At 39.8% G+C, this 25,278-nt stretch overlaps 2 protein-coding genes across 7 annotated transcripts in view; both read left to right on the top strand.

Annotated features, from left to right (window-relative positions):
- st8sia5 (ST8 alpha-N-acetyl-neuraminide alpha-2,8-sialyltransferase 5) overlaps window positions 1-9,049 on the top strand; it is a 15,830-nt gene extending 6,781 nt beyond the window's left edge. For 3 of the 6 annotated variants that reach the window (XM_023408637.2, XM_023408641.2, XM_023408639.2), the window contains 6 exons: window positions 3,266-3,358; window positions 4,897-5,058; window positions 5,651-5,795; window positions 5,957-6,069; window positions 6,534-6,626; window positions 6,738-9,049. In XM_023408637.2, the coding sequence (XP_023264405.1) occupies window positions 3,266-3,358; window positions 4,897-5,058; window positions 5,651-5,795; window positions 5,957-6,069; window positions 6,534-6,626; window positions 6,738-7,200 (1,069 nt within the window). In that variant the 3' untranslated portion in view covers window positions 7,201-9,049. The remainder of the gene's footprint in view (window positions 1-3,265; window positions 3,359-4,896; window positions 5,059-5,650; window positions 5,796-5,956; window positions 6,070-6,533; window positions 6,627-6,737) is intronic. The other 3 variants (XM_023408638.2, XM_023408640.2, XM_023408642.2) reach the window with 1 other exon arrangement.
- A 2,868-nt stretch (window positions 9,050-11,917) lies between these two features.
- loxhd1a (lipoxygenase homology PLAT domains 1a) overlaps window positions 11,918-25,278 on the top strand; it is a 29,943-nt gene continuing 16,582 nt past the window's right edge. The window contains exons 1-18 of the mRNA XM_023408616.2: window positions 11,918-12,682; window positions 16,264-16,378; window positions 18,200-18,280; window positions 19,150-19,334; window positions 20,177-20,275; window positions 20,674-20,822; window positions 20,918-21,041; window positions 21,169-21,419; window positions 21,497-21,632; window positions 21,772-21,932; window positions 22,031-22,117; window positions 22,393-22,528; window positions 22,661-22,815; window positions 22,919-23,079; window positions 24,199-24,275; window positions 24,394-24,590; window positions 24,706-24,898; window positions 25,044-25,204. Of these exons, the coding sequence (XP_023264384.1) occupies window positions 11,953-12,682; window positions 16,264-16,378; window positions 18,200-18,280; window positions 19,150-19,334; window positions 20,177-20,275; window positions 20,674-20,822; window positions 20,918-21,041; window positions 21,169-21,419; window positions 21,497-21,632; window positions 21,772-21,932; window positions 22,031-22,117; window positions 22,393-22,528; window positions 22,661-22,815; window positions 22,919-23,079; window positions 24,199-24,275; window positions 24,394-24,590; window positions 24,706-24,898; window positions 25,044-25,204 (3,198 nt within the window). The 5' untranslated portion in view covers window positions 11,918-11,952. The remainder of the gene's footprint in view (window positions 12,683-16,263; window positions 16,379-18,199; window positions 18,281-19,149; window positions 19,335-20,176; window positions 20,276-20,673; window positions 20,823-20,917; window positions 21,042-21,168; window positions 21,420-21,496; window positions 21,633-21,771; window positions 21,933-22,030; window positions 22,118-22,392; window positions 22,529-22,660; window positions 22,816-22,918; window positions 23,080-24,198; window positions 24,276-24,393; window positions 24,591-24,705; window positions 24,899-25,043; window positions 25,205-25,278) is intronic.

The following is a 25,278-nucleotide window of genomic DNA, read 5'->3' on the forward strand; positions in this document are numbered from 1 at the left end:
CCCCTCCAGAAGCTGGTTGAACCACGGTCTCCTGTTGATGTACTGGCTTCTCCTCGTACCTCTGTGTCCCATCCAGCACCCATTTCCAAATGCCTTGTCCTCCTCAACCTGTGTCTCATGTGTTCTGCACAACTCTGTGTGTATGCCATGTACATAGTGTGGACACTTCTCTCTGCTCCCCCTATCTCCCCTTCTCACATCTGCATTGTCTCTCTCTGCGACCTGGATTTATCCCCCACTTTACTTTCCTTGTTACAAGAAGACAGGAACATGCCAGATTTCTTTTTCCTAAAGATCCAAATCCTCATTGCACTGAGCAGTAGATTTCAATATCTATGGTAAAATGCTGGCTAGTCTCATCCTTGATTGGTTTTGAACCAGCATTATATGATTAACCTAGGATGCCATAAGATAAAGAGATGAAATTCATCTCATCAAGCGAATTACTGTATTGCTTTTAGAAGTGAACACAGAACACTTGCAAATGTTTCATCATCTTAGCTAAAACAAGCACGAATAGCCCTATTTAAAGTGTCAAATATATTACGTAAGACAGATGCTCCTCTCAGTAAAACCCCAGAAATATACTGCATCATCAGGTGGATGTAGACAACCAGTTTCATCGTTCCTTATTTGTACGATTTCATCCCAGCGTCTTGTTCCTTTAACGCATTGCTCCATTGTACTGCTCGTTGTGTTCTTTTATAATTTATTATTATTATTATTATTTTTAACTCTCCTCATTGACCTCCACAGCCACAGGTAATGTGTTGTGATTTTATCCATCTTTCAGAACACCACACTCCACTTAAACTTGTCTGACAAATACCAACATTCATTCCGATAAATACACCTGTAATTGCTGCCATTTTGGCGTTAAATACCCTCGCCTCCCTACAAGCAATATACATGTAAATTTGAAAATATATACATTTAGAGCTTTCCAAGATTATACCATAGAAGGGGTATATTTTGTAATTACGATTGCTGTAGATAATACTGATTTTAATAAAAGTAAAATTCCTGTACAGCAGCTAAGCTCCCAACGATAGGGCATTGTCCATCACAAGTTGGTGTATCGATCAATTTCTTCTTCAAGTTTATTTAAATACAGCCAAAGAGAGATGACAGTTTTTGGACCTCTGCCCAAACCTAAAAGCTAAATTATAGATCAGGGCTAAAAGGAGAAATCATTTGTCTAATGTAAAGATCTGATGCATCTTTCTCACAATTTAGTGCATATTTATTCCCTCATGCCTGTGTCACAAGGTTGAATTTGCATGCAAGTCAGAAACATTTCAACTTCTTTCTAGGTATGTTCTGAACAGTTATTTTGGTCATTATTCAAACACAAAAACAGTAAAATGCACTAATGTAGTAAACATAATAATATGAAGATGCAGCCAAAACGCGGATTCCTCCACTTTATGCTTTTGAGTTCCCAGCCTCAGATTTTAAATATTTCTCAAAGGTTTGTTTTCTGCTGTGTCTTTTGACGCTGCAGCACTTGGTTTTAATGTAATATGGAAAACAATAAATGCAGAAGACAAAAAGACAAAATCAAAAACCTTTTGGTCTGTAAAATCCATTAAGCAAAAGATGCAGAATTTAAACTGGATCAGCACTTGACTGGAGCGTGACTATGTAACTTTTGTTGAACAGTGCACACTGTGGCCACAATGGGTAATTACAACATAACGGTCCACTGAATTTACTTTCATTTCCTAAGATAATTACATTTCCTTCTGTTTAATCAACTGCCTTAAAAACATCGTCATCTTTATCTGCAGAATGCTCAAATGGGAGTAACATACCTGTTAATGTCATGTAGACAACATATAAGTGGAAGAATGTGTTATTTCTATTCTCAAAAGTTACAAAGTCTCACTTTAACATTCAAAATAAATTTCTGAACATCTTGATCAAACAGAATCAGTCTGTAAGCAAGTCGATTAACGTCACATGCATCTACTCCAGAAATGTTCCAGCACAGCACAGATGTTAAAGATTAGTAATTAGAGAGATTATAGATTAGATTAGTTGTTTTTTGTAATTTTTCACAACCTAATTAAAAATATTCCACTGCCTAACCTGATTGCACATTCGAGTCAAATATCGTTACACCAGTGGTTTCCTTCTTCCACCCTTTCAACCTCCATCATAACCAACCCAACCCACCCCATCCCAAAACACAAACATTGACTCACACACACAGACACACAGACACACACACACACACACACACACATTTTATCCAGTCGGCATTCTGATTGCATGTGAATACAATGTTGTGCTGTGAGAAATGAGGCATCAGTGCACAGATAAATGGCAACTTATTGACACCTTGAGATAAATTTGACAATGTGTGAATCCTTTCAGCTTTCTCCGCAGAAACATTTTGTCAAATTCACCAAAACACAGTCACACCACCACACTGAAGACATTATTTTGTCTGCTTTGGGTTAATGTTGCCATTTCAATGTGACAATTGTTTTATATGTGTCTAAGATTATTATTTTGGTTCATTAACTCTAGTTAACAAGATTAAATTCCAAGTCTTGCCTTTATGTTAATATTACCTGTTTGCATGAGCATCTGTGTATGTGTTTATGTATCAAAATATCAAGAAATCAGCCACTGAGTCAAAACCTCATGTCACTGTAGCCAGCACGACTAACATACAGGATTACCTTTATGCAGTTAGCCATATAACAACTCTATTGTACTGCCTGACACAAAAACATAGACCCTCTCATACTCATAACCACCAGATGCTACTCTGCCCTAATCCACCATTTTAACAAGCTATGTGTTTCTTTATCTTCTAAATTAATATACAGTAATCATAGAATACCAATGTTAAATCATGCAAGTTCTCATCATAACCAATTAAATAAGTGAAAATATGAGAGGTGTTATTTTTCTTCACTTAGTGTAAAACATTGGTTTAGACTAAGATGTAACAGAATCTGGTGCAAGTGTCAAGTAAAAAGTATCTTACTGTCCTGTTTGTGACACCTAAAATCAGTTGCATCACTTCTGTCATTTGTCATCCCACAATGCTATTCTGATATTTTAGTATTGTATACAGTATAAACGATAGATTTCTATTTCATAGTAAATATAAAATGCTTTGCTTAATTGTGTCCTTTACCACAGTTTTATTTATATTGCATCTTATCTCCACAGTTTGTTGTTAATTCTGTTGATTCTCTTGTGTGTGAGGAGAGGTTTAGGCAGAACATGACTGTGTCTATCCCGCCAGGTATCTGGACAATTATGATGGCTCCTTTGACTACAACTCCACTGCATGCAGGGAGCTCAGACAGGAGATTATGGACATCAAAGTCCTGACAATGTGAGTGTTCATTTATGACACAGCCAACACGTGGAGAGCCTTATTTAAAATTAGATTTTTTCCTCTATTGGTGATCCTCAAGCACCTGTCAGGTAGGTAGAGAGAGAATTCACCATCCGATTTATATATGCATATACCTCCGTTCCCAAATGAAATAAACACCCTGCAGGTTTGAAGAAACAAATATTGAGTGTCAAATTAATCCCAAATAGAAACCAAAAATATTATCAACGGGACCATTAAAAGAACTTTAAAAGCCTTTGCGCACGCTAATATTGGCTAATTATCACTAAACACAAAGTACAGCTGAGGCTAACTGGAAGGTCGTTAGTTTTAGGTATTTTGTAAAAATAAAAAACGTATTGAACATATAAAAAGAAATTGACCTGACGATAGTACAACAAGAAAAGTCAGGGGATCACCAGAGTTATTCAAATTCATCCTGAGGGGGACATGAATGTTTATACTAAACTGCATGGAAATCCGTTCAACAGTGGTTGTGCTGTTTCACACAAATGTGAACCTGATGGCAGAAGAGAAAAAGTCAGGAGATCACGAAAGTCATTAGGATTCATCCTCTGGGGACCATGAATGTCAAGTTATTTCAATCTGGACCAAAGTGGTGTTCTTTCAAACACAGAAGTACTAGTTTCCAGTTGAGGTATGGTAATAACTGATCATAGTTTATTGTATTTTATTTCTAGTAGAGTCTGTTTGTCCGGCCTTACCTTTAATAAGGTATCTTCTGGTGCACACATGACCTTAAAGAGCAGCCTGTTAAAAAGAGCTATTGTGTTAAATTGGATAAAGATTGATCTTAATTAATATTGTGACCATGTATGGAGAAGTCTGATTTGACAACTTTCAATCAACAACTTTATTTTTGATAATATTAAGTGATCAGGTGGCAGAGTGTCGAAACAACAACTTACAGGTCCTCACACTCCAGTAAGACTGAACGAGAAAACAACGCTTAAATCTTGCAAATGCCCCATTTCATCATCAACATTTTACAGCCGAAAGTCGTCTTTTACTGTCAGACTTAACTGCACCACACTATAATTAACATATTTTTACATCATGCAGTGTTTATCGAGCCAGATTCAACACACTGCTTAAATGGCCAGTTATGCTAACGGGAATCTGAACGGCATTTTTCCTGTTGTATGAATGTGAACATTGTCCAGTGACCTTTTAGGCGTGTCAAAAAGTTTTTTGTCAAATGCATTCTGGGCGACGGATGTGAGCCACTCTGGCTGTAGCAGGGAACAGCTGCTGTCACTCTGCCAGCCAGTCAAAGTAACGGTGCCACTCTGCCTCCCAGAGCAACACACATCTCCCAATCATCTCAAGAGGAATGTCAGTTCAAGGGCAGCTATTTACAGACATGCTCGATAAAGCCGCTGTCTTTGTATCAACGATTCTAGATCCGGTGACATCAGTGGTGCCATCACATAGTACTCACTGCAATTTTCTGTCCCCTTGTTTGTCTTTTTGAGTGGTTTTTATGATGTTTCTTCAATTTACTACCCTTGTAGAAACATGGTTAATCGGAAAAAACATGGACATGGGTATCCTTCCTCATTCCACAAGTCTCTCTGCCTGTCTGCCAGGGTGAAAACCTCAGACCTGTTTGAGAGATGGCGAAACCTGCAGGTGTGTAGGTGGGAGCAGAACAAGGAGGAGGCCAGCAACTTTAAGTAAGCATCGCTCAGCCTCAGCAGAAGAACTGTATATGTTAATGTCAATATTCATTCTCTGTGTTCTTGTTATTCTTTGTGAGTTTGTCGGTTCAGTTTCCCCCATGATTCCTCGTGCCTCTGTCTTTTTTCACCTTGGTCTCCGTACATTTTTACATTATGGATTTTGGATTCTTTGCCACCCTAGATTTGATTTTGTTTCTCCATCACCCACGACATTTGTTTTTCTTTGTTGAATAAATCTTCCAACTGGACCAGCCCAGCCTCTGAGTCTAGCTGCATTTGGGTCCTGAAATCCTTAAATCTACAACACATATCTCTTTTTGTGTGTGTTCTGTTCTGTTTGGGCTCTGAGAGATTCGAGCTGTAAAACATGGTTAAATACAATTGATTTTCATAATCTCTATATACTACCCTTCCCAAATGGCTGCTTTTGCAATTGCTATTATTATTACACATACAGATGTTGGTCTGCGTAAGCCCATTGAGGAGATAAAGCCAGTGTCAACACAAGCCTATTCTGGTCTTGATGCTGACGTGCAGTTTTCTACGATTACACTAATTCTTACTTTTCTTTGGCGTCTTCCTGAAGGATGTCTCTATCTCGCTGCTGTAATGCTCCTTCCTTTTTGTTCACCACCAAGAGGAACACTCCTGCAGGGACCAAGCTGAGGTATGAGGTGGACACTAGTGGTATTCTTCCAATCACCACCGAGGTCTTCAAGATGTTCCCTGATGTGAGTTCATATACTGCTTGATGCATATTCGCATATAGGCTTTTAGGAGTGTTCCTGAAAATTGCCTTTTTTATTGTACCTAGTAACCCGGTGGTACAATCTGTTTGATTTCGAGCGCCCTCCTGTCTGACATTAATAAAAAACTTGTCTGTTTCATCCAGGATATGCCGTATTCCAAATCACAGTACAAGAAATGTGCTGTTATTGGAAATGGCGGCATCATCAAGAACAGCAAATGTGGAAAGGAAATTGACTCAGCAGATTTTGTGTTTAGGTATATAAGACATAATCCTTCAGTGTTCATTATGTGAGGACTGCACAATGATAATCACAATTATTTTTACTCACTATTAACAATAGGATTATTTATAATGATTGTACATTAATTTTTGGAAGAGCACATTCACATTGGAAAAAAATGCATCTATAATTATCAGTATGAATGAATAGCACTTGGACTTGCAATTATGCAATAACATAAGAAGCCTTGTGGCTACATAGGATATCATGAAACATTACACTTGAACTTTTGCCAGTATAGTTAAAATGCTCTTATCTCTGATTAGGCAGCATTTTACTGCAGAAAGGGGGCCGCATGAGTCAATCACATGTTATATGATTACTTGTGCAGCCCAACATTACTTCTCACCATCATGCTTAATTTAAAATGTGTTGAGTCAAATGAAATACACTTGAACTCCTTTATCAGTGGGCTTAAGTTTTCTTTTTTTTTTGCAGGTGCAACATACCACCTATTAATGAGAAGTACTCAGCTGATGTTGGCACTAAAACAGATCTGGTGACAATAAATCCAAGTATTATTACTGAGAGGTACTGTAAATATCAGTCAGAGTGAGAAACAGTTCTCTCTCTCTGTCTGTGTGTGGCTCTAGTCTTCTACTCTTTTGGTTTTTGTCATCTCATGTTTCACCTCCTCTGCAGATTTCAGAAGCTGGAGAAATGGCGGCGGCCGTTTTATGAAGTCCTCCAGAATTACGAGAACTCCTCAGTGGTGCTTCCAGCTTTCTACAACACCCGCAACACCGATGTATCCTTCAGAGTCAAGTACATGCTGGATGACTTTGACTCCCAAAGAGGCGTGTTCTTCTTCCACCCACAGTATCTGCTCAACGTGCAGCGTTTCTGGGCTGTTCAGGGCGTCCGGGCCAAACGTCTCAGCAGCGGCCTGATGCTCGTGACCGCTGCCTTAGAGATGTGCGAGGAGGTCCACCTCTACGGTTTCTGGGCGTTTCCCATGAACCCCTCTGGCATCTTCATCACTCACCATTACTACGACAACGTCAAGCCACGGCCGGGCTTCCACGCAATGCCCCATGAAATTTTCAACTTCATTCACATGCATACTCGCGGGATCATCAACGTACACACGGGGCAATGCACATGATCCCTCACTCCTCTGCTTTAATGTGGAAGCTCAACATTTTACTTTTACCGTTTATTTTAAAGCAGGTTTACCTGGCGTGTTTCATTTCAGTGAATGACACAGTTCACTATTTCCTCCCTGTTTAAAAAGAGAGTTGGCCTTCGGAGTGTACACTTCTTCAACTACTCGTTGAAGGTTGCTTGCTTTAATTGCCAACATACTTTTTGATGCGTACTTTAAGTTGTTTATTTAGCCAATCAAATCACTATGGTTATCTTTGACTCTGACCATAGGATGCTTGTTTTTAATGTGAAAAGTGGTCTTCATAGTGATGTTGTTTCTGTGAAGTTTTCTAGTGGCTCTGCAGTACAGAGGTGTTGTTTTCTACTCAACGTTGCACAGGTATTTATGCTGAAACGAGACCGCAGTGGGTGTCTTGGTGCCCCCTCATTCCCCCCTCTCTTCTTCTCTCTTTCTCTTGGACACTCTGTGGGTGTGGCAGCTTTTAATGTTTGTGTAAAACAAAGTCTGAACCTTGATATTAAGCTAATATTAAAAAAAAAATGAAAAAAAGGATAAAATTGTAACATCCAGTTGTCTACTTTTGTAAACTATTTCCTATTCACCAGATTCGCTGGGTGAATATTTTAAAACACTATTAAAATGGCCTGTTTTCAGTGGCCTACTTTCTCCCATTTAAAATTTCCTGGTAAAAAATAAAAAGGTGTATGAGAAGAAGTGAGGATGTTTTTTTTCCCTTTTCTTTTTTGGCTCGTCACGGATAAATATTTTGCAATGACACCACCTCAGCACACCTTTCAAGGCCATCCAATTTGTAAAGCAACAGAGCACTGTTGAGCAACCCAGCCTCTCGCCGTCATTCATGTCTTAAGCCATGCTGCCTTACGAGATATCAAACCCTTCTATATGATATGCAGTGCACCCATGTGTTTTGTGTATCTTCAAACACATTAACATCAAACTAAATCTTAGATTGATCACTCAAATCAAAGACGTTTAAGACTCTATAAGGTACAGACGTTCATGTGCAGTTCTCAGCTTCTATTCTACTGGAATTAGTGAAGTCTTATTCTTGTAAGCGCCATTCATAATCATGTAATGCTCTGCATGACTTTACTCTGTACTTGGCTTTATGTGTGCCTGCTTCAATGATCACTAAAATATGTTTACACTTCTACTGAAACTCAGTGCTTTTGGAGATATATACACGAACCTTATCACAGAATGATGAATGGATTCGTAGAAGTGAACTGTATAATAGTGGATGCAGTGCTCATTGATTAAAGATGCAAGAATGAAGATGGTTGCTGCCCTTTTGTAAAGCGCTAGAATACTTTTATGAACAATGTATTATTTTCCCTTCCCTTTTGATCTGTGAATATTTAGTTTGCACTCAAGAAAGCATCGTGAATTAAAGCACTGGAAAGCTGTGTGCGTTCTCACTGTTTATTTGTAGTTGTACATTGCAAAAGGTTGTAAAAGACTGTAAATTAGTTTTTCGTCACTCATCTGTCCATGCTTGGCTCTGCATTCGTCATTTGTTTTTCCTTTGTATTTCAAGGACAACATTGCTAATAAGATTCAAACATGCCGTTTCTTTCACCGTTTATATAGACTCTTTGTGTGTTTATGCACAAAAGATATGAGTTCACCAAATATAAACACCAAAAATATTTGGCTTGACCACTAAATTGTTGTACAGACACAACTTTATCAGGAATGGAAAAGGAAGGAACTGGTCTGTGTTCTGAATGGAGGTATTATATAAAACACAGTGCTTCTTTACTGACTCTGGATCATTCTTTATACTGGTATTGTGTTTGTAAATAAACTTGTTTGGATTTTCTCACTTGTATGTTCATGGATTCATTATTTATGTGTGTGAGTGGGGATAGTGTAATAGCTTAAATTCATAATTTAGTCTTATATTGAAAAAACATATTTGCCACAAATTACAGGCATGCATGCACATGCTGCCCCATTAACAAAATTTCCTGTTTTTTTGAGGAGCCACAGAGGACACAATATGCTAATTTGATTAGTTAGATATTAATATTAGTTACCATGAGGGAAGCAAGTATTATGATGAAAGTTGTCTTAAGATTTAAGATGAGCTTGAGATGAATTCAAGAAAGCTGTTCTTAACTTTGCAGAGGGTATGTGGAAAAACTGTGGCGTAAGCTAGTTCAAGTAACTTTAAAAATCGGATTTTTGATTTGATTTATAAAATACACACGTTGAGTCAGCTGAACATCTGGTGCTACAAATGAAATTGTGAAGTTAGCCATTCAGCAGACAAGTTGAGGTTGGTGGTGGTTGAAACAGATAACTCTAGCTAATGGATAAATGCTTGAAATTGTTAACTAAAGGATAAACAGATGAAATAACTACAAGTACTGCACAGAGAAAGAGTTAAACTGTATAGTTAAATTTAAAAGTAATGCATCAACAGTTTAAATATTCAGCCAATGTAAAAACTAACGGTTTGAAAAAGTTAAGTTAATTCTAAAAGTAATAGGTAATATAATGGTTGGAATAGCAAGCTAATGTTACAACTAATAAATTAACTATTTAAATTGTTAGGGATAAAAATGGATAAAGCAACACTGTTCTACTCACTGGTCTTATGAACAGTGCCTAGGTTTTTAACATTATGTGTGGCCTCACTTTTACTGCCCCTTTAACCCTCTTTCACTTTCTCCTTATCTATAATTAATCACATTAAACCATCTCAAAGTCATAAAATAAAAGGATTTATTAAACCAAAATTAGGTCTAAGAAAATACAAAATATATATTAAATGACAACTGAAACACGGTTGTGGGCTGATCACCTTGTATAGGAAAATCTCTGTAAAAGCAAACAAATAAACAGTCATATTGTTCACTCTCTCCCCTCTGTTTGGAGGTATAGACGGAAATTCAAGTTGACACTGTTACTAAACACAAAATCATGAGTTAAAGCTCATAAAAAAACTCTTTCCTTTAAGTACTCTTTAACTCCTTTAACTTCTTTTTTACTCTTTACTCTTTAGGTAATTCTAAGCTAGGCTGAGTAACCGTGATACTTTGTATCACGGTTACTCAGCCCAGTCCAGTGTACTGATAAATTGTTGAAATAGCTACAAAACAGTTGAAACACAAAAATAATGGATAAAAAGTTTAAATAGATAACTCAAAGTATTGTACAATTAAATAGTTTAAATCGATGGAATAACAGTTTTACACAATTATGTTTTAACAATGTCCACTTTAATGTAATTAATAGGATGAAATAACATCCTATTTATTTAATCAGTTCAAAAGAACATGATGAAGGGGTACTTCAGCTCTGACAGGGAACAAAAACAACAAATTGTGATGGTCAGCGGGTGTTTCAATGACACCACCACCATTTAAGTAAGTAATTCATTTTATTTTGATTGAGGCCAAATTAGATTTAAAAGGTTTGGTGAATTAAGCGAGCTGAACAAAGCCCTGACTCTCTGAACTGGACGAAGCTATGATTTGAATCCCAAGATATAAAGTCAATTTACAATATTTGATCACACAATATAATCTTGTTACATGGATGTTATAAAGGTGTTTGGTTAAGCGAAAACTGCAGCATTTTGTCTTTTATTTTAGAGGAATGACTCCTCAGTTCACTGTGTCAAATGAGGTTTGACTCTGCTGTCATCCCTAGGTTAGGTAACCTGATGTTGAAAGATCAATATGACCAAACTCTGCCCTTCCCCTTGATGCCTACATTATCAGGTGCCAGGTGGCGGCAATGAGGCTAATGGGATTATTTGGCTTATAGTCAAGTGTGAACAATGTGATGGAACTGCAACAAATATTTGCATACAGCAATTTGTTGTATTACTAAACACAGACTTGATAAAGACAGATGTCATGCACATATTCTGTTTCAAGTTGAAATAAAGTTTATTTAAATTGCTCAATGTAATAAGTAAACCTATGCTAAGCCAAGATAACCACCTGCTAGCTGTATATCCAGTCTGCAGACACGACAATGGCATCAATCCTCTCATTTTACTCTTGGAAAGAAAGCAAATAAGAAGTGTATTTCTCAAAATGTGAAACTATTCCATTCATTGAAGATGGCTAAAAGCTACCATGAAGGAAATAAATCTTTGCTGATATTTTCTCCTTGTAAATCTTGAGATAAAGTTTGTTGTCAGTCATGATTTTCTCTTCCTCAGGACTTGTGATTGTGATTTATACTCATTGCCACACTTTGTTATATCAGAAAAGGGAGTAGTTGTAAGGGAGAGTTTGTGTGTGTGTTTATGTGTGTGTGTGTGTTTATGTGTGTGCGTGTGTCTGTCTGTCTGTCTGTGTTCGTGTGACTGCAGGTAAAAGCGAGACGCCCCCGGCCCGTAAAGCGATCCTGACACCATGAATAATGGAGAGTGCCGTGGCAGAGAGGATAAGTTCTCTGTGCAAGGCTCCTTTTTCACAGGGCTTTCTCCCATGGGTCACGTGAGTGCTGAAGTGACAGTAATTTTTCATGAGTAGTGTGTGTTGGTTGTATGGCCATATACTGCCCAGGTAGGACACATCCAGGCAGCCATCGGTCCCTCTGCATGTCCTGAGTTGATATACTTACAGCCGAACACACCCAGGGCGCTTTGAACCCCACAATCCCAGAACCACCCTGCAGCCAAGGGTCAAATGAATTGTCTTACACCATTAGAAACTCAAGGCAGCACTTACGAAACTAAAGGCCAGGGAAGTGAATGAATAAAAGATGCCGCCGAAACAGAAAAAATCCACAGCTTCAGAAGAAACCGAAGAGGTTGATGACGAATTGGAGGAAACGGAGCCAAAGTTAAAGGAGAGGAGCAACGGTGTGACCTGTGGGAACACCACAAAAGGAGAGAAGAGTCAGAAGAAACACAAGAGTGCCGAGAGCTCTGAGAATCAGGAGGCCACAGAGAAAGAGAGGAAGAAAAAAGAGGGTGAAAAAGTAAAAGAGAAAAAGAAGAAAAGGAAACCAGATGATGATTCTGAACCTGGTGCTGTGATTGAAAATGAAGCTGGAGAGGATGAACAGAACAATAATGACCCCTCGACCAATTCCAAAAAGAAGAAATCAGAGAAGCTTAAAGAGGAAGTGACTGAGGGAGTGAAGGAGGAGAAGAAGAAAAAGAAGAAGAAATCCTCAGCAGAAAACCCAGAGAGAGAGGAGGAGATGGGCTCCAAGGATAAAAAATCTAAAGATGGCAAGAAGAAGAAATCTCACAATGATGATGATGAGGAGTCCTTGATTGAGGAGCAGGAAGAGGAGGAGGACTCAAAGAAAAAGAAAAAGAAGAAGGCAAAGAAGGGATCTTCAGACAGTGATGAAGATAAAAAGAAAAAGGGGAAGAAATCCAAAATTAAACAAGTGGACTATGGTGTACTTTACCAGAATGAGCTGCTGAACTACCACACAGACTCATCTGACGGGTACGAGGACGAGTACTACAAAAAGAAAGGTAAGGATTTGACATTTTAGCTCAGATAGAGAGACGTCACATGCTGCTCTTTAGGCAAGTGTCAGCTATCTGACATATACTGTAGTACATATGGATTGGCTGGATTGTACCAACTGGTCAAACCTTGACTGCAGATTTCCTCCAGTTCCCCTCAGCTCTGAGCCGGGGCACCCTGGGGAATCCCTCTGTGATTGTTCTTGGGTGAAACCTCAGTTATGTTCCACATGAATGGAGGCAAACAGAGGCTCGGGGGCAGACAGGTGCTGGGTGCCATCCCAGTCACAGGGGCTGGGAGCAACGCTGGGGCCAGAGGCAGGGCTGGGTGCCAGAGGAGTTTTCTTAAAGCAGATCAGAGGTTTTCAAACAGGGGGTAACCAGACCCGGCATGGAGGCCACGAGTTTGTTTTGTTCAGGGTTTTTTTTTTGCATGGGAGGAAGGGAATCACAAAATGATTTAGGTGATACAAATACAAATACAATGCAATTCTCTCAGAGAATATTGTCAATTATTGGCCTGTGTGATATGAAGCAGAACAGAAAACCCATAGCAGATAAATTCCAACTGACTTTAATGCAACCTTAGTTCTGTGCAACTCTGAGTTAGACTATCAATCAAATGAAACCCCAGAAAAAGTCATTATGTGAACCTTTGATTATTCTATGGCCCTAAACAACCCTGTCTCTTTGATATTACTTTTATATACAACTGATGACGGTATCTGCAAAGTTGCAAAATGTTCACCCTGAATGTATCTGCAAAATGTTCACAGAATACAATATCTGCTCATAACAAGCATATTGTGTTTCTTATGGTTATATTTAGACACTGACAGCACTTGGTTAAGTTCAGGGAAACTGTGGTGTTGGTTAAATATTAACAAAGTCAACAGTGACCTGAAGCAAAAAAAAAAAAAGAAAAAAGAAGATGTTTAATTTAACATTAAACTGAAAAAAAACACCTTCTCTGATCTTAACAAAGTGATTTTGTTACATAACCCAATCAGACAGGACTCAGGATGCAAACTGGCCTGTGGTATGAAAACTCTTTCGTGCAAAACATATTTGGAAATACAAATTACTACTGTGAAATGTAATTTATAGGAGACAGGAATGCAATAAAGTAGCATTTGGAGAGTGCAGCCTTCAGCTGTATTCGAAGGCCTTTTGAATGAGAAAATTGAACATAACATAACAACACATAAAAACGTCTGGACTCAAAAGCTTTTAATCTCATTTTCCCATCACGTTTACAAAGAGAGTGCTGAAAAGGTGACGTTAGTATTCTGTCTGGCATTTTTACTGCTGAATAACTGCTACCATAAAGTAACTGACTAAAGCTAATGTAGTTTCATCTCGTGATCATTGTGCAATTTATGTAAGGAGCAGTTGGTACTTTTGTTTAGCATCTTTAGCAGTGATACATGCCTGTGTCCACGTCTTTGTTACTCACTGGCTCACAGACCTGAGCGAACCAGGAGGAGCCAGGAGTTTATCGCGGCTCAGTTTTACCAGGCCACTGTCTATCTGATTTTATCAGGTGTCTCTCGTTCTCCTTAATTTGGGTTTAATGGCCTCGCTCACTGTTAATTAGATATCCATGACCCTCTCTTATCAACTTTGGTCAAGTTGCTCTTTATCAGGCCTCTGCCTTTCCTTTCCCCCTGTCCTGGATGTTTTTAGGTTATCTGTTTGTCTTATATCTCCTGCCTTCTCGGGCATTTGTCTTTCACTGGATTTATCCTCTACTCTTGGTTCTTTGATGTATTTGGGTGAATCTACAGTTATTTTACAAATTATTCTCTTCAGTTCCACCACAACCTTTTTTTTAAGATTCGCCCCCTAACCCTAACCCTAACCCTAACCCTATGGATACCCTACAAAGAACTAACTGTTACCCTAAAAACAGTCTACAGTTTGTCAGTAGACTTATGACCTCAAGTCCCATACCTTTAGGTTCACATAATAGTCAATCTTACATAACCGCAACAGACAGGAGTTTACATATACATGTAGTAATGAAGCAGGACTATAGAATTACCACGGTATAAGCCAAGATATTGAGTCACAGGCAACAGCCATACGCTGACTAATCTCCTTATGAAGATTTAATGTTGTTACTCAAACAAAGGCAGTTGCATAGGTGTGACCTTTAAAATCCACTCCAAAAAAAGGGGTGTGCAGAGTTACAAATAATTTGATGAGTCATTATTGACTCAGTGGATTCATGGTCAAGTGACTCACACAAAAATGACTGGCTAAAGCAATTACTACTTCTGCAAAATGCATGTTTGTACCAAGCACATGTGATCTGGGGGAACAGAGGGTAAGTCACCTGAGCGGCCAAACAGTTCCACCTTAACATTGAATTTCACTAGGACCCAACTTTTTTAAAATACCTCTGATTAGGTCAAAATTCATAAATAAGTATGTAAAAGAAGACAGAGACGCGGCATCAAGCTCAAATCTATATACTTTTTGAAAACAATGTGGACAAAACTAAAGGCTCGTATGGTTTCCCACTTCAGAGAGAAGTACCATGGGTGCTGCAGGGACTGAGCAGGTCAAGAATGTGCAAAGTATTAAGGATGGAAATGTTTCACTGGCCCTGCCACACATACATCATTGAGACTTAGAGTCTACAGCCATGCTTGTGGTTCTGTGAAGCTGCACATAGGCCCAGTGGTGCTTTAGCTGAAGAGTAACACGGGTACAACATGCTGATAATGTTCTCCATCTTAGTTTACTGCGTTAGCATGCTAACATTTGATAATTAGCACAAAGTACAGCTGAGGCTGATGGGAATGTCATTAGTTTTGCAACTATGTAGTCATAAACGTAAGTATTGGACAAATTGTAATCATCCTGAGAACATGGAAGATGATTGACTGTACCAAAATTTCATTCAATCCATTCAGTAGGTATTGAGATATTTCAGTAAGAACCACAAATGTCAAACTCGTGGCGGTGCAAAGTAAAAGTCAAGGGATCACTTAAGTCATTAGCGCTCATTCTCTGGGCACTGTAAATGTGTGTACCAAATTTCATGGCAATCCATTCAATAGCTGTTAAGATGTCTCGACCAAAGTGGTGGACTGATCTCAGCCATCCCTAGAGCCACGCAGCCATCATGGCACTGACCTCAGATATAAGCACCTTAAATGACACAAACTGAGGCAGATTTTACAGACTGCTGACTTTTCATCTTGTTTACCTTCCCATCAGCCCAGTGGCTCAGAGAGACACATTTGTGAAATGTGAGAGAGGCTTGGCTGGGGTTTCACACCAGACATGGATTCGCTGCAGATTCGCCGCATTGAATTCCCTGGCAACCGCACATGGAAGGAAACATAATGCTCCCAAATGTTTATAGATTATTGGACACTGGGAGTTTGTGACTTTGGGTTTGTCCTTTTGTTCAAGTTTTTACTCTTCAAAATAGTCCCTTCCAGACATCGAAGAATTTATTCCCGACACGTACTCTCATTATTTCAGACTTGCGATGCTTTTAACAAAATGGACAACACTGCACACATTTTAATCTCCTGTTGTATTTCTAATCTCCATTTTCCTTTCTCTTTCAGTGTACGAGGTGGTCACCGTCACTGGTGATGTAAAAGGAGCCGGGACTGATGCTAATGTGTTTGTTACCCTTTTTGGAGAGTTTGGCATCACGCCCAAGGTTCACCTGGCAAGCAAGTGGGTTTAATAGGGTTTATGTTGATGTCATTGAAATATAGTTGATACATAGTTTGTCTTTAAGACTCTAAATCAGGTCGGACTGACTCACTCTGCTCTGATTTGTTTGCACTTATTATAACAGGCTTTCTGTGTAACACACTAACCCCTGAATCAGTTGGTGCTCATTCTGTTTCAGTAGTTATAATAAGTAAGTTTAACTAGTTTGACATGTTTTCAATGTCAGCTGTTAACTATTAATCTTTTCTATTCCTCTCTGATCTTTCAGCACAGAAAAGAGGTATTTTCTAATCAGTCTGCTAAAGGATGGTTAGGATTCTGTCCTTGTGTTGGGTTGTATTGTGCATATAACACTGTATGAGAGAGTGTTCCTGTTCAACGTTAACCTGATGCCTGTAGGGCCCATGAATAAAGACAAAATTAAGTTGCACACCAGAAATCTCTTTGACTTCTTGGTCAAAACCATATCAACCTGAAAAATGAAAATCCGCTGATGTCAGAGAAGCATCTTTACAACAAAAGGTTTGGTTATGGTGCAGGAATCACTCCTCTATACAGTCATATAAAATGTCGGACACAGAATATGTGGAGTAAGGAGGAACTATGTGACATGGCCGGTCTTCATTTCCATTCAGAGGCAAATGAAAGAAGACCACGATGTAATTTCTGTGGATGATCAAATGACTCTCAGGGGATCTTATCAGCAGCAGGCTCCCTTTATCTCTGCACACATTGATTCACAGATAGGGTTACCTGTGCAGCATATAGGATATACCAACTTATTGTAAGCCACACTCGAGCATGTCACCCACACCTTGTGGTGGTCTCATTCATCCACTTCAGACAGCACCAGCATGCCATGTATGCAGTATCTCCATGCTGTGCAACTGTTGCTGTTGCTCAGCTGATGAAATACTATACATGGATGTTGACAAGGTCACTTTTGTCATATAGTAAACATACTGTACAGTAAGGAGTTTCACCTTACTCCAATATATATTAGGTCCTGCCTGTATTGTTGATCAATTAAAACTTGACAACATGATACAGGTAAGGGAGGGTTGCTATGTCTCCAAACATATTTGCCCGATTGAACAATCGAGGCAGATTAGAAATGCAACTCTTTGGAAATTCAGTGTGATTATAAGTCAGTCAAATTGCATGAATTCCAAAGTTTGCATTGGATTTGATTTTTTTTATTTTTAGAATCAATGTCTGCCCATCATTCTCCTACAGGTGATTTTACATGGAAGCAGAGAATGAGGGCATGTATTCATCCTGGACAGTATTTCTTTCTTGGCAGTTTTTCACAGTATATGACACCGTGCACTTCAATTATGCGAGCCTTGGCATTGTGCATTGGTTGACTATTGCAGGGAGAGGAGAACAGATGGAGATGTGGGTCAGAGACAAAGGCAGGTTTTCTCTGTTAATGGAAAAGAGGGTGTCTGATTCGCTGTGTTTGGCAGAGGGGGTTCGCCTCTGTGAGGGGTAGAAGTGCGCGAGGAAGAGGAAGAGGAAGAGGGAGCGTTGAAGTGGCCGAGCCTGAGGAGGTTTCAGATTATACCACTGCCGTGAGACCACCAGGGCACCTTAAGCTGGATCAGTCAGGAGATGTAATTTACTGATACAGAGTTCAGTTCAGTTGTCTGTCTGGACTGTATCTCTTTACCCACTGATCTCTCCCAATTAAATAAAACCTCTCTCTTACACACATGCACGGACACACGCACACACACACACACATGCACGGACACATGCACACACACACACTCTCTCTCTCCCGAATTCTGACATTTTCAATGTTTCCTCAATTTACAGAAGCAGAACTGCATTTGAGAAGAATAAAACTGATGTTTTCCGAATCAAAACACACAACGTGGGACCTCTGAAGAAGCTGAGGTAAACACTGCTGTGCTGATTGTGATCTGTAATAACTTAGAAATAAATATATATACTATAATGTCCATTTGGAGTGTACAGCTACAGGTCACTGACAACATCACAGTTAAGGCTTCATAGTTAAGTGTGCCTCATACAGGATGACAGCAGCTTACAGAGAGGATCACACAGTGCGGCTGGCCATCAAAGGATTTCATCCAGTGACACAAGGTTAAGCCCCATCTGTTGTTGGGAGTTAATGTCTTACTCCAGAGGAGGCTGAGTTACATCACAGTCGCCAGACATGAACAGTGAAATGAGGCAGCAGGACATTTAAAAGTGAAAGGCTGTAAAAGTAGAGAGGCTGCACTGTGGCTCAGATAGTTGAGACAAATGGAAGTGTTGCTTTTCCCATGTTGTACAATTTATTTTTTTCATCATAGAGATGTAGATGTTGACATCCAAGCTCAACAGCTGTTCTTGACCATTCTTGACCTTTTAAGTAGTGGTATGAAAAAACAAACAGCAACAACAAGGAAGTCCTGAGTCGAGGTCCACTTCCTAGTTTTTTCCAGAGCTTTCGGCTCCTGTTTTCAAGTACTGCATGAACTTTGCTTCAGTTTTAAGTCAACATGGATGAGAGATTCCTTAAGTGCTGAACCGGGTTTGCTATTCTTTGTGTTATTCTACTCCATCTTATTCTGTCCCCATGATATTTCTTTTATATCTGAAATACAAGTGACAACAAGTTTTCTTATTTGGTATTTACCACTGCAGAAATACAAACATACACAAAAGAACAAAGGCACTGGTGCATCTGATGTGGCAAGCTCATTTCTGATTACCTGCAGGGGGAATTCAAGTCACACCATGACATTTGATTTCCTCAGGATCGAGCACGACAACACAGGGATGAACGCCAGCTGGTTCTTGGACCGGGTGGTGGTGACCGACATGAACCGGCCCCATCTGCGCTTCTATTTCGCCTGCAACAACTGGCTGAGTCGGGAGGAGGCTGACAACCTGTTTGTCAGGGACCTGCTGGGCAGCCTGAACCCCATGGATGTCCCCAAATGTAGGTCACTCTGGGACAAGCACATAAAACAAAGACACAAAAGTTCAGAGAGGTTAAAAGAAAATAACAATTGATTCAAATTCCAAATGCCCCAACAGAAAGCACCGGGTTTGAAAATAACTGCAGAAAAACTATTTTTTTTAAGATCTCTAAAATACAATACACATAAACCTTGACAGCTCTAAGAGCTCGTATACTTACGCTAAAGTCACTGTGTCCTCAGTCAGTTTGACACTGTTAGATAAATCATTTAAAAATGTCCTGTTCAGATATTTTGTACAATAGATTCTCCGATAATTAAATTGCGAGTTGAGCCAAGTAGAAAGAGATATTTTGAAATATAGTCACCAGAGATGAACAGGAAAAAAACTGTCTCTTAACTTGACAGTATCAGTACCATGTGTCTGGTCAGCTGGACACAAAAGGTGCCTGATCTCCTACAGATCTTCCTACTGTTTCAGGTTGTAATGGAATTCCCATCAGAATGTAATCCTCAGGTAAACCGGCCCATGTGTCCTCTGCTGCAATGTGATCCAACGTCTCAGTACCTGCAGTCAATCAAGCAGAGCATCACGAAGCCGAGGCTCAGATAAAGACCAGAGGACACTGTGCTGTTAGGGAGTGGTCAGAGCAATATGGCTGTAACAACCACAACACACACACTGTTATGAATATTTAACCTGGAAACCATCTCAGCATGGATTAGCAAGGAAACTGCCCAATGACCTGCCTAATTGCATAACTTGTTTAGATAGAAGATCAGCATTCACTACACTATCAGCGTCTGCAGCATGTTGTTCATATAGTCTCTATATTACTGTTTTATATTCCATGTTTTGCAGTGAATAAATACATAGTTAGTGTGTTCACTGCTGATATGAAGGGAAGTGGCACTGATGCTGATGTCTTCCTAAATATCTTTGGAGAGACTGGTGACACAGGTAGGCCTGCAACACATTATTTTTTCATTGTTGATTATATCTTGTATTTTTATTTATTTATTTATTAATTGATTACCAGATAATGGAAAAATGCTTAAGCAGATATTAGATTTAAAGTTACACAAACAGAGAAAAATAGTAAATCTTACCATGTAAGAAGCTGCAAGCATTTGCTGGTTGCTTGATAAACAGTCAATTGAATATCAATTACATGCCATTAAGTTTCCGTTGATCAAATAACCCATAGGTGACTCTTATGTACAACTCTTTACAGCTGTTACATTAAGCCACTGCCCATCCTTGACAAATAGTGTTGTCTATTCATTGTTAATGACTGTAGCCGCTTCCTCACTGTGATTTCAATGTTTGATTCTGATTCTTAAATTCTTTCATGAAAGGCGAGAGACGACTGGACAGTGACAAAGATAACTTTGAACGGGGATCGGAGGACAAGTTTACGATAGAGGCTCCAAACCTGGGAAGGCTGAGGAAAATCACCATCGGTCACAACAACAGAGGTTCATCGGCTGGGTGGTTTCTGGATAAGGCATGTACAGGCTACACACTCTTACATACATAATCTAAACAGATGTGCACACATACATAAAAAGCGTCATGACAGAGCATACTGTTTCTCTACAGGTGGTGATCGATGACATGGGGAATAAAGAAGTGTATGAGTTCCCAGTTAATCGCTGGTTTGCTATGGATGAAGATGATGGCAAAATACAGAGAGATGTGTTGGTTGGATCAGTGCAACCAATGGGTGAGAACAAAGCCAGTCACTTTTTTCAGTATATTTAATATATGGATATAGGCAATAATCATATCTCACTTGATTGACGTCAGTGATAAATTTGCAGCTTTTTGTGAATTTTCCTGCATCTACTTAGGAATTATATACAATGTACAAGTGATGACTGGAAATGTGAGGGGTGCAGGCACCAACTCTAAGATCCACATGGTTATGCACGGCTCCAAGGGCTTAAAAAACAGTGGCAAAGTCTTCCTGGAGGGCGGTGCTTTCGAGCGCGGTCTCATCGACATTTTCAACGTGGAGATTTGTGAACTGATCAGCCCGCTCAGCCGGGTAACCATCGGGCACGACAATGGGGCCGTTGGTGCCGGGTGGTACTGCGAAAAGGTACTTCACCTTTCTTATTGGTTACAGATTGATTCTCAAAGTGCCGTTCACCCACCGAGCACCCGTTTCCCTTCCAGGTGGTGATATACTGTCCTTTCACGGGCATTGAGCAGACATTTCAGTGCGGGATGTGGCTGGACGAGGACGAGGGGGACGGACTGATCGAGAGGGAGCTGTATGAGATGGTCTCTCTGAGGCAGAAAAAACAGAAGAGTGGGTGTCTTCATTCTACTCACACATATTCTATGTATAGAACATTAATTCAAGTTTCATGTTATGTATTTGTATCCGAAAAAGAAAAAAGCTGGTCTCCTGGCTGGCCTACTTTAGTATCAAATCTAACCTTTTCCAGAATACCCATGGTCCCTGTGGATTTGGACCTCAGATGTGAAAGGGGCAGGGACAGACGCCCAGGTGTTTCTGCAGATCTACGGACAGAAGGGCAAGTCTGATGAGATCAAACTGGAAAACAACTCAGACAGTTTTGAGCAGGGCCAGCTTGATAAATTCATGGTGAGCACATTACATTTTTTTTCCACTGTGAAGCTCTCAAAAACATGTTTTTTTTCATGTGCATGTTTTTATTACACTTTAAAAAAAAATGACTATAGGTTGAGATGCCAGACATAGGACGACTGCTGAAAGTGCGCATCTGGCACGAGAAGAGAAATCCATTTTCTGGCTGGCATTTAGCGAAGGTGAGACTCATTGATCTGTCAGTGTAAGCTCTTAAGTCTGTTGCACAATGTCACCTCTGAGCACCGAGCTAGACACTGAATTACAGTTTATTTTGCACCTGAAAAGAGAGTATGTACAAATCAGGCTGTAAATAAAGTCAGTTCATTTATGTCAGATTTTTTTTATTGTCTTGGAAAATACATGTGAATATCACTGCTGCAATATCAATTAGTCTGAAAGAAGAAGAGGAGGAAATAAAGATGAAGATGTGTATAATGACACTTACTCTCTGCAGCTCACTTTGCTTAAGACCCTGACGATGGAGAAATATTCTTTTGAATGTGGCCGCTGGCTGGACATCAATGAAGATGACAATGAGATTGCCAGAGAGCTTCCAGCCACAGGAGCCCTCATTGAGGATCCTCTGCCCTGTAAGAGACACACTGAGGACACACATACAAAAGACACCAGGCTTCATGTCAACAGTCAAGTGTATGAGATCTTAGTGTGTGAGGGTGCTTTATGGAACATAATGTGACTGTTCCTCTCTTGTTTTTCTTCAGTGATAAAGTATCGCGTCACTATCTGCACTGGCAACGTCAGCGGCAGCGGCACCGATGCCAGTGTCTTCCTCAATGTTATCGGTGACCTGGGTGACACAGGGGAGCGGCTCATGTTTATGAGCAAAAACAATGTCAACAAATTTGAAAAGGGCAACGTAAATGCATCATTACTTAAAGACCAACACAGAAAATACATAAATATTGTTTGGGAAATACTCAGCAGATGCTTTAATCCTTTGTCCCCCTGTCTTCCCCCAGCATGATGAGTTCCTCATTGAGTCCGTGTCCTTGGGCCAGGTGCGCAGGGTGCGCGTAGGTCATGATGGCCGTGGAGGAGGCTGTGGTTGGTTCCTTGATAAGGTGATGGTCAGGGAGGAGGGCCAACCAGAGTCTTTGGCCATTGTGTTCCCCTGTTTCAGGCAAGGCAATAACACTTTGCACGCAACTTAAAGGAATACTAATCTGTTTTCTTGCTGAGAGCTGTATGAGAGAATTGATAACGCTCTCGTCCTGCACAGCAAACATGAAGCTGCAGTCAGTTAGCTTAGATTAGTATAAAGAGCAGAAGCAGGTGAAAGGTACCGAAGGTAAAAATGTGCCTACTAGCACCTCTAAAGAAGAAGGGGAAAATGTTGAACTATTTTATATGTTACATATAATTATTAGTCTTGAATTTAACACGTAATTCTTTATGTTGAAACCCACCAATACTCCAACCAGATGGACAAAACTGTCCAAACCGCTCCAGAAGCCTGATAAGTGCTGTAAATTGGCCACGTTTACATTCCCTAGCTCTCCAGCGGCGAATGTTTAAGTAGTTAGGCAGCTGATGGATGAGTTTGCCGTTACAAATAGGCACTAAATGCATGTGGCCAGCCAGCTCTCTCTCCTTTAGTAACTGGAGCCAAGACTGAGGTGCTGTGTTACCTCTGGAAAAAGGCTCTTCCTGTCTGTCTGTCCTGGTAAAAGAGAAAGGTTAGAGAGCTTCCAATTCAAAGCAATGGAGAACATACATATGCTTTCTTGTTTAGTCTTTTATGTTGCTTGTACTGGTTGTGTTCTGTTGTCTCTTTTTCACATTTTGAGGTTTTGAGGTTAATGGTGATCTGATTTCCTCACAATGATCAATAATCTTAGGATACTTGAAATGTTTAGTGATTTTAAAGGGAAGCTTATACATTAATTAAAACTTCATACCAGGCAATTATACAGTATGTAGTTGCATAGCTCCAGCAGATGTATTTTAATGTTTGGGCGTCACTTTTTCTTCTGTATTCCTCGTTGGCTTTTTGTGTATATCTTGTGTTTTTTGGCTTTTTATCTACCACAATGGTTACTTGAATTTTCTGTCAGAGGTTGTCACTTTAATCTCAACCTGAAACCAATCTGGTAAAAAAAAAAAAAAAAAGTTATAAATAATAGATAACATGTCTTTCTTACTTATATTTGAATTTTCAGGGATGTTTAAAGGGTGGTGGTGGTGGGGGTCTGGTGCTACAGGAGTAAACTTGTCTGTTTCCTCGTCTGTTCTTCTTCAGGTGGTTGGACCGTAATGAGGATGATGGACAGATTGTCCGTGAGTTAGTTCCAGATGGAGATGGTCTGCGTCTCTTTAGTGAGTACATAAAGATCAAGATCAAGATTACAGCGGTTAAGTAACTTAAAAAAGGAGAGCATATCTTTTTAATGCTTACATAAATTATATCCAACTCCCTAATTTCACTCCACATCAGATGTCAGCTACCACATAGCAATCAAGACAGGCAATGTAAATGGGGCCAGCTCCGACTCCAAGGTGTTTGTCAAGCTGTACGGGGAGAAGTGCGACACTAACAAGATGATCCTGGCAGTCTCTGACAATGACCTCAGGAACTACTTTGAGACAGGACGCACTGATATCTTCACCATTGACACCTTTGACATTGGAAAGGCAAGTTCTTTAGACATGCAGACACTTAACAGAGAACAGAGTTTATGGTTCAGACATATATTTGTGTTTTCTAATTCTATTCTATTCTATTCGCTCATGTCCTCTGTACTTACAGATCAGCCGTCTCCTGATCGGTCACACCAACGAGGGCCTGCGGGCCGGATGGTTTCTGGACAGTGTGCAGATCTCTGTGCCAGTTCACGGGATGCAGTACATGTTCCCGAGCCACCGCTGGCTCTGCAAAGATGAGGCTGATGGGAAAGTGGAGGTTGAGATCTATCCCAGCGAGGTCCTGGACATAGAGCAATGTAAATAACAGCAACTTAAAAAGTGCCGTACAGTCAGAATTCATCGCATGTATCACAGTAACAGTGTTTATGAGTTGAAGTGTTTTGCATTTAGCTACAGCTTGTTTCTTCTTGTCACTATGCTGTGATCCCCTCTCATTAACAGTGATCAACTATGAAGTAACAGTGATCACAGGGGACATGCGTGCAGGTGGCACCAATGCCAATGTCTTCTGTCAGATCTATGGAGATAAAGGAAAAACTGAAGTTCTTGCTCTCAAGAGTCGCTCCAACAATTTTGAACGTGGCACTACTGAAATCTTTAAGGTCTGTATTGCACTTGTGTCAAGTTATGTACGTTTAAGTTGCTGCTGGTTTGACTGTCGTTTCATACACTTACC

The sequence above is a fragment of the Seriola lalandi genome, unplaced genomic scaffold (genome assembly GCF_002814215.2).
Source record: "Seriola lalandi dorsalis isolate HSWRI2012SDOR001 ecotype SW California unplaced genomic scaffold, Sedor1 jcf7180002054370, whole genome shotgun sequence".
NCBI lineage: Eukaryota > Metazoa > Chordata > Actinopteri > Carangiformes > Carangidae > Seriola > Seriola lalandi.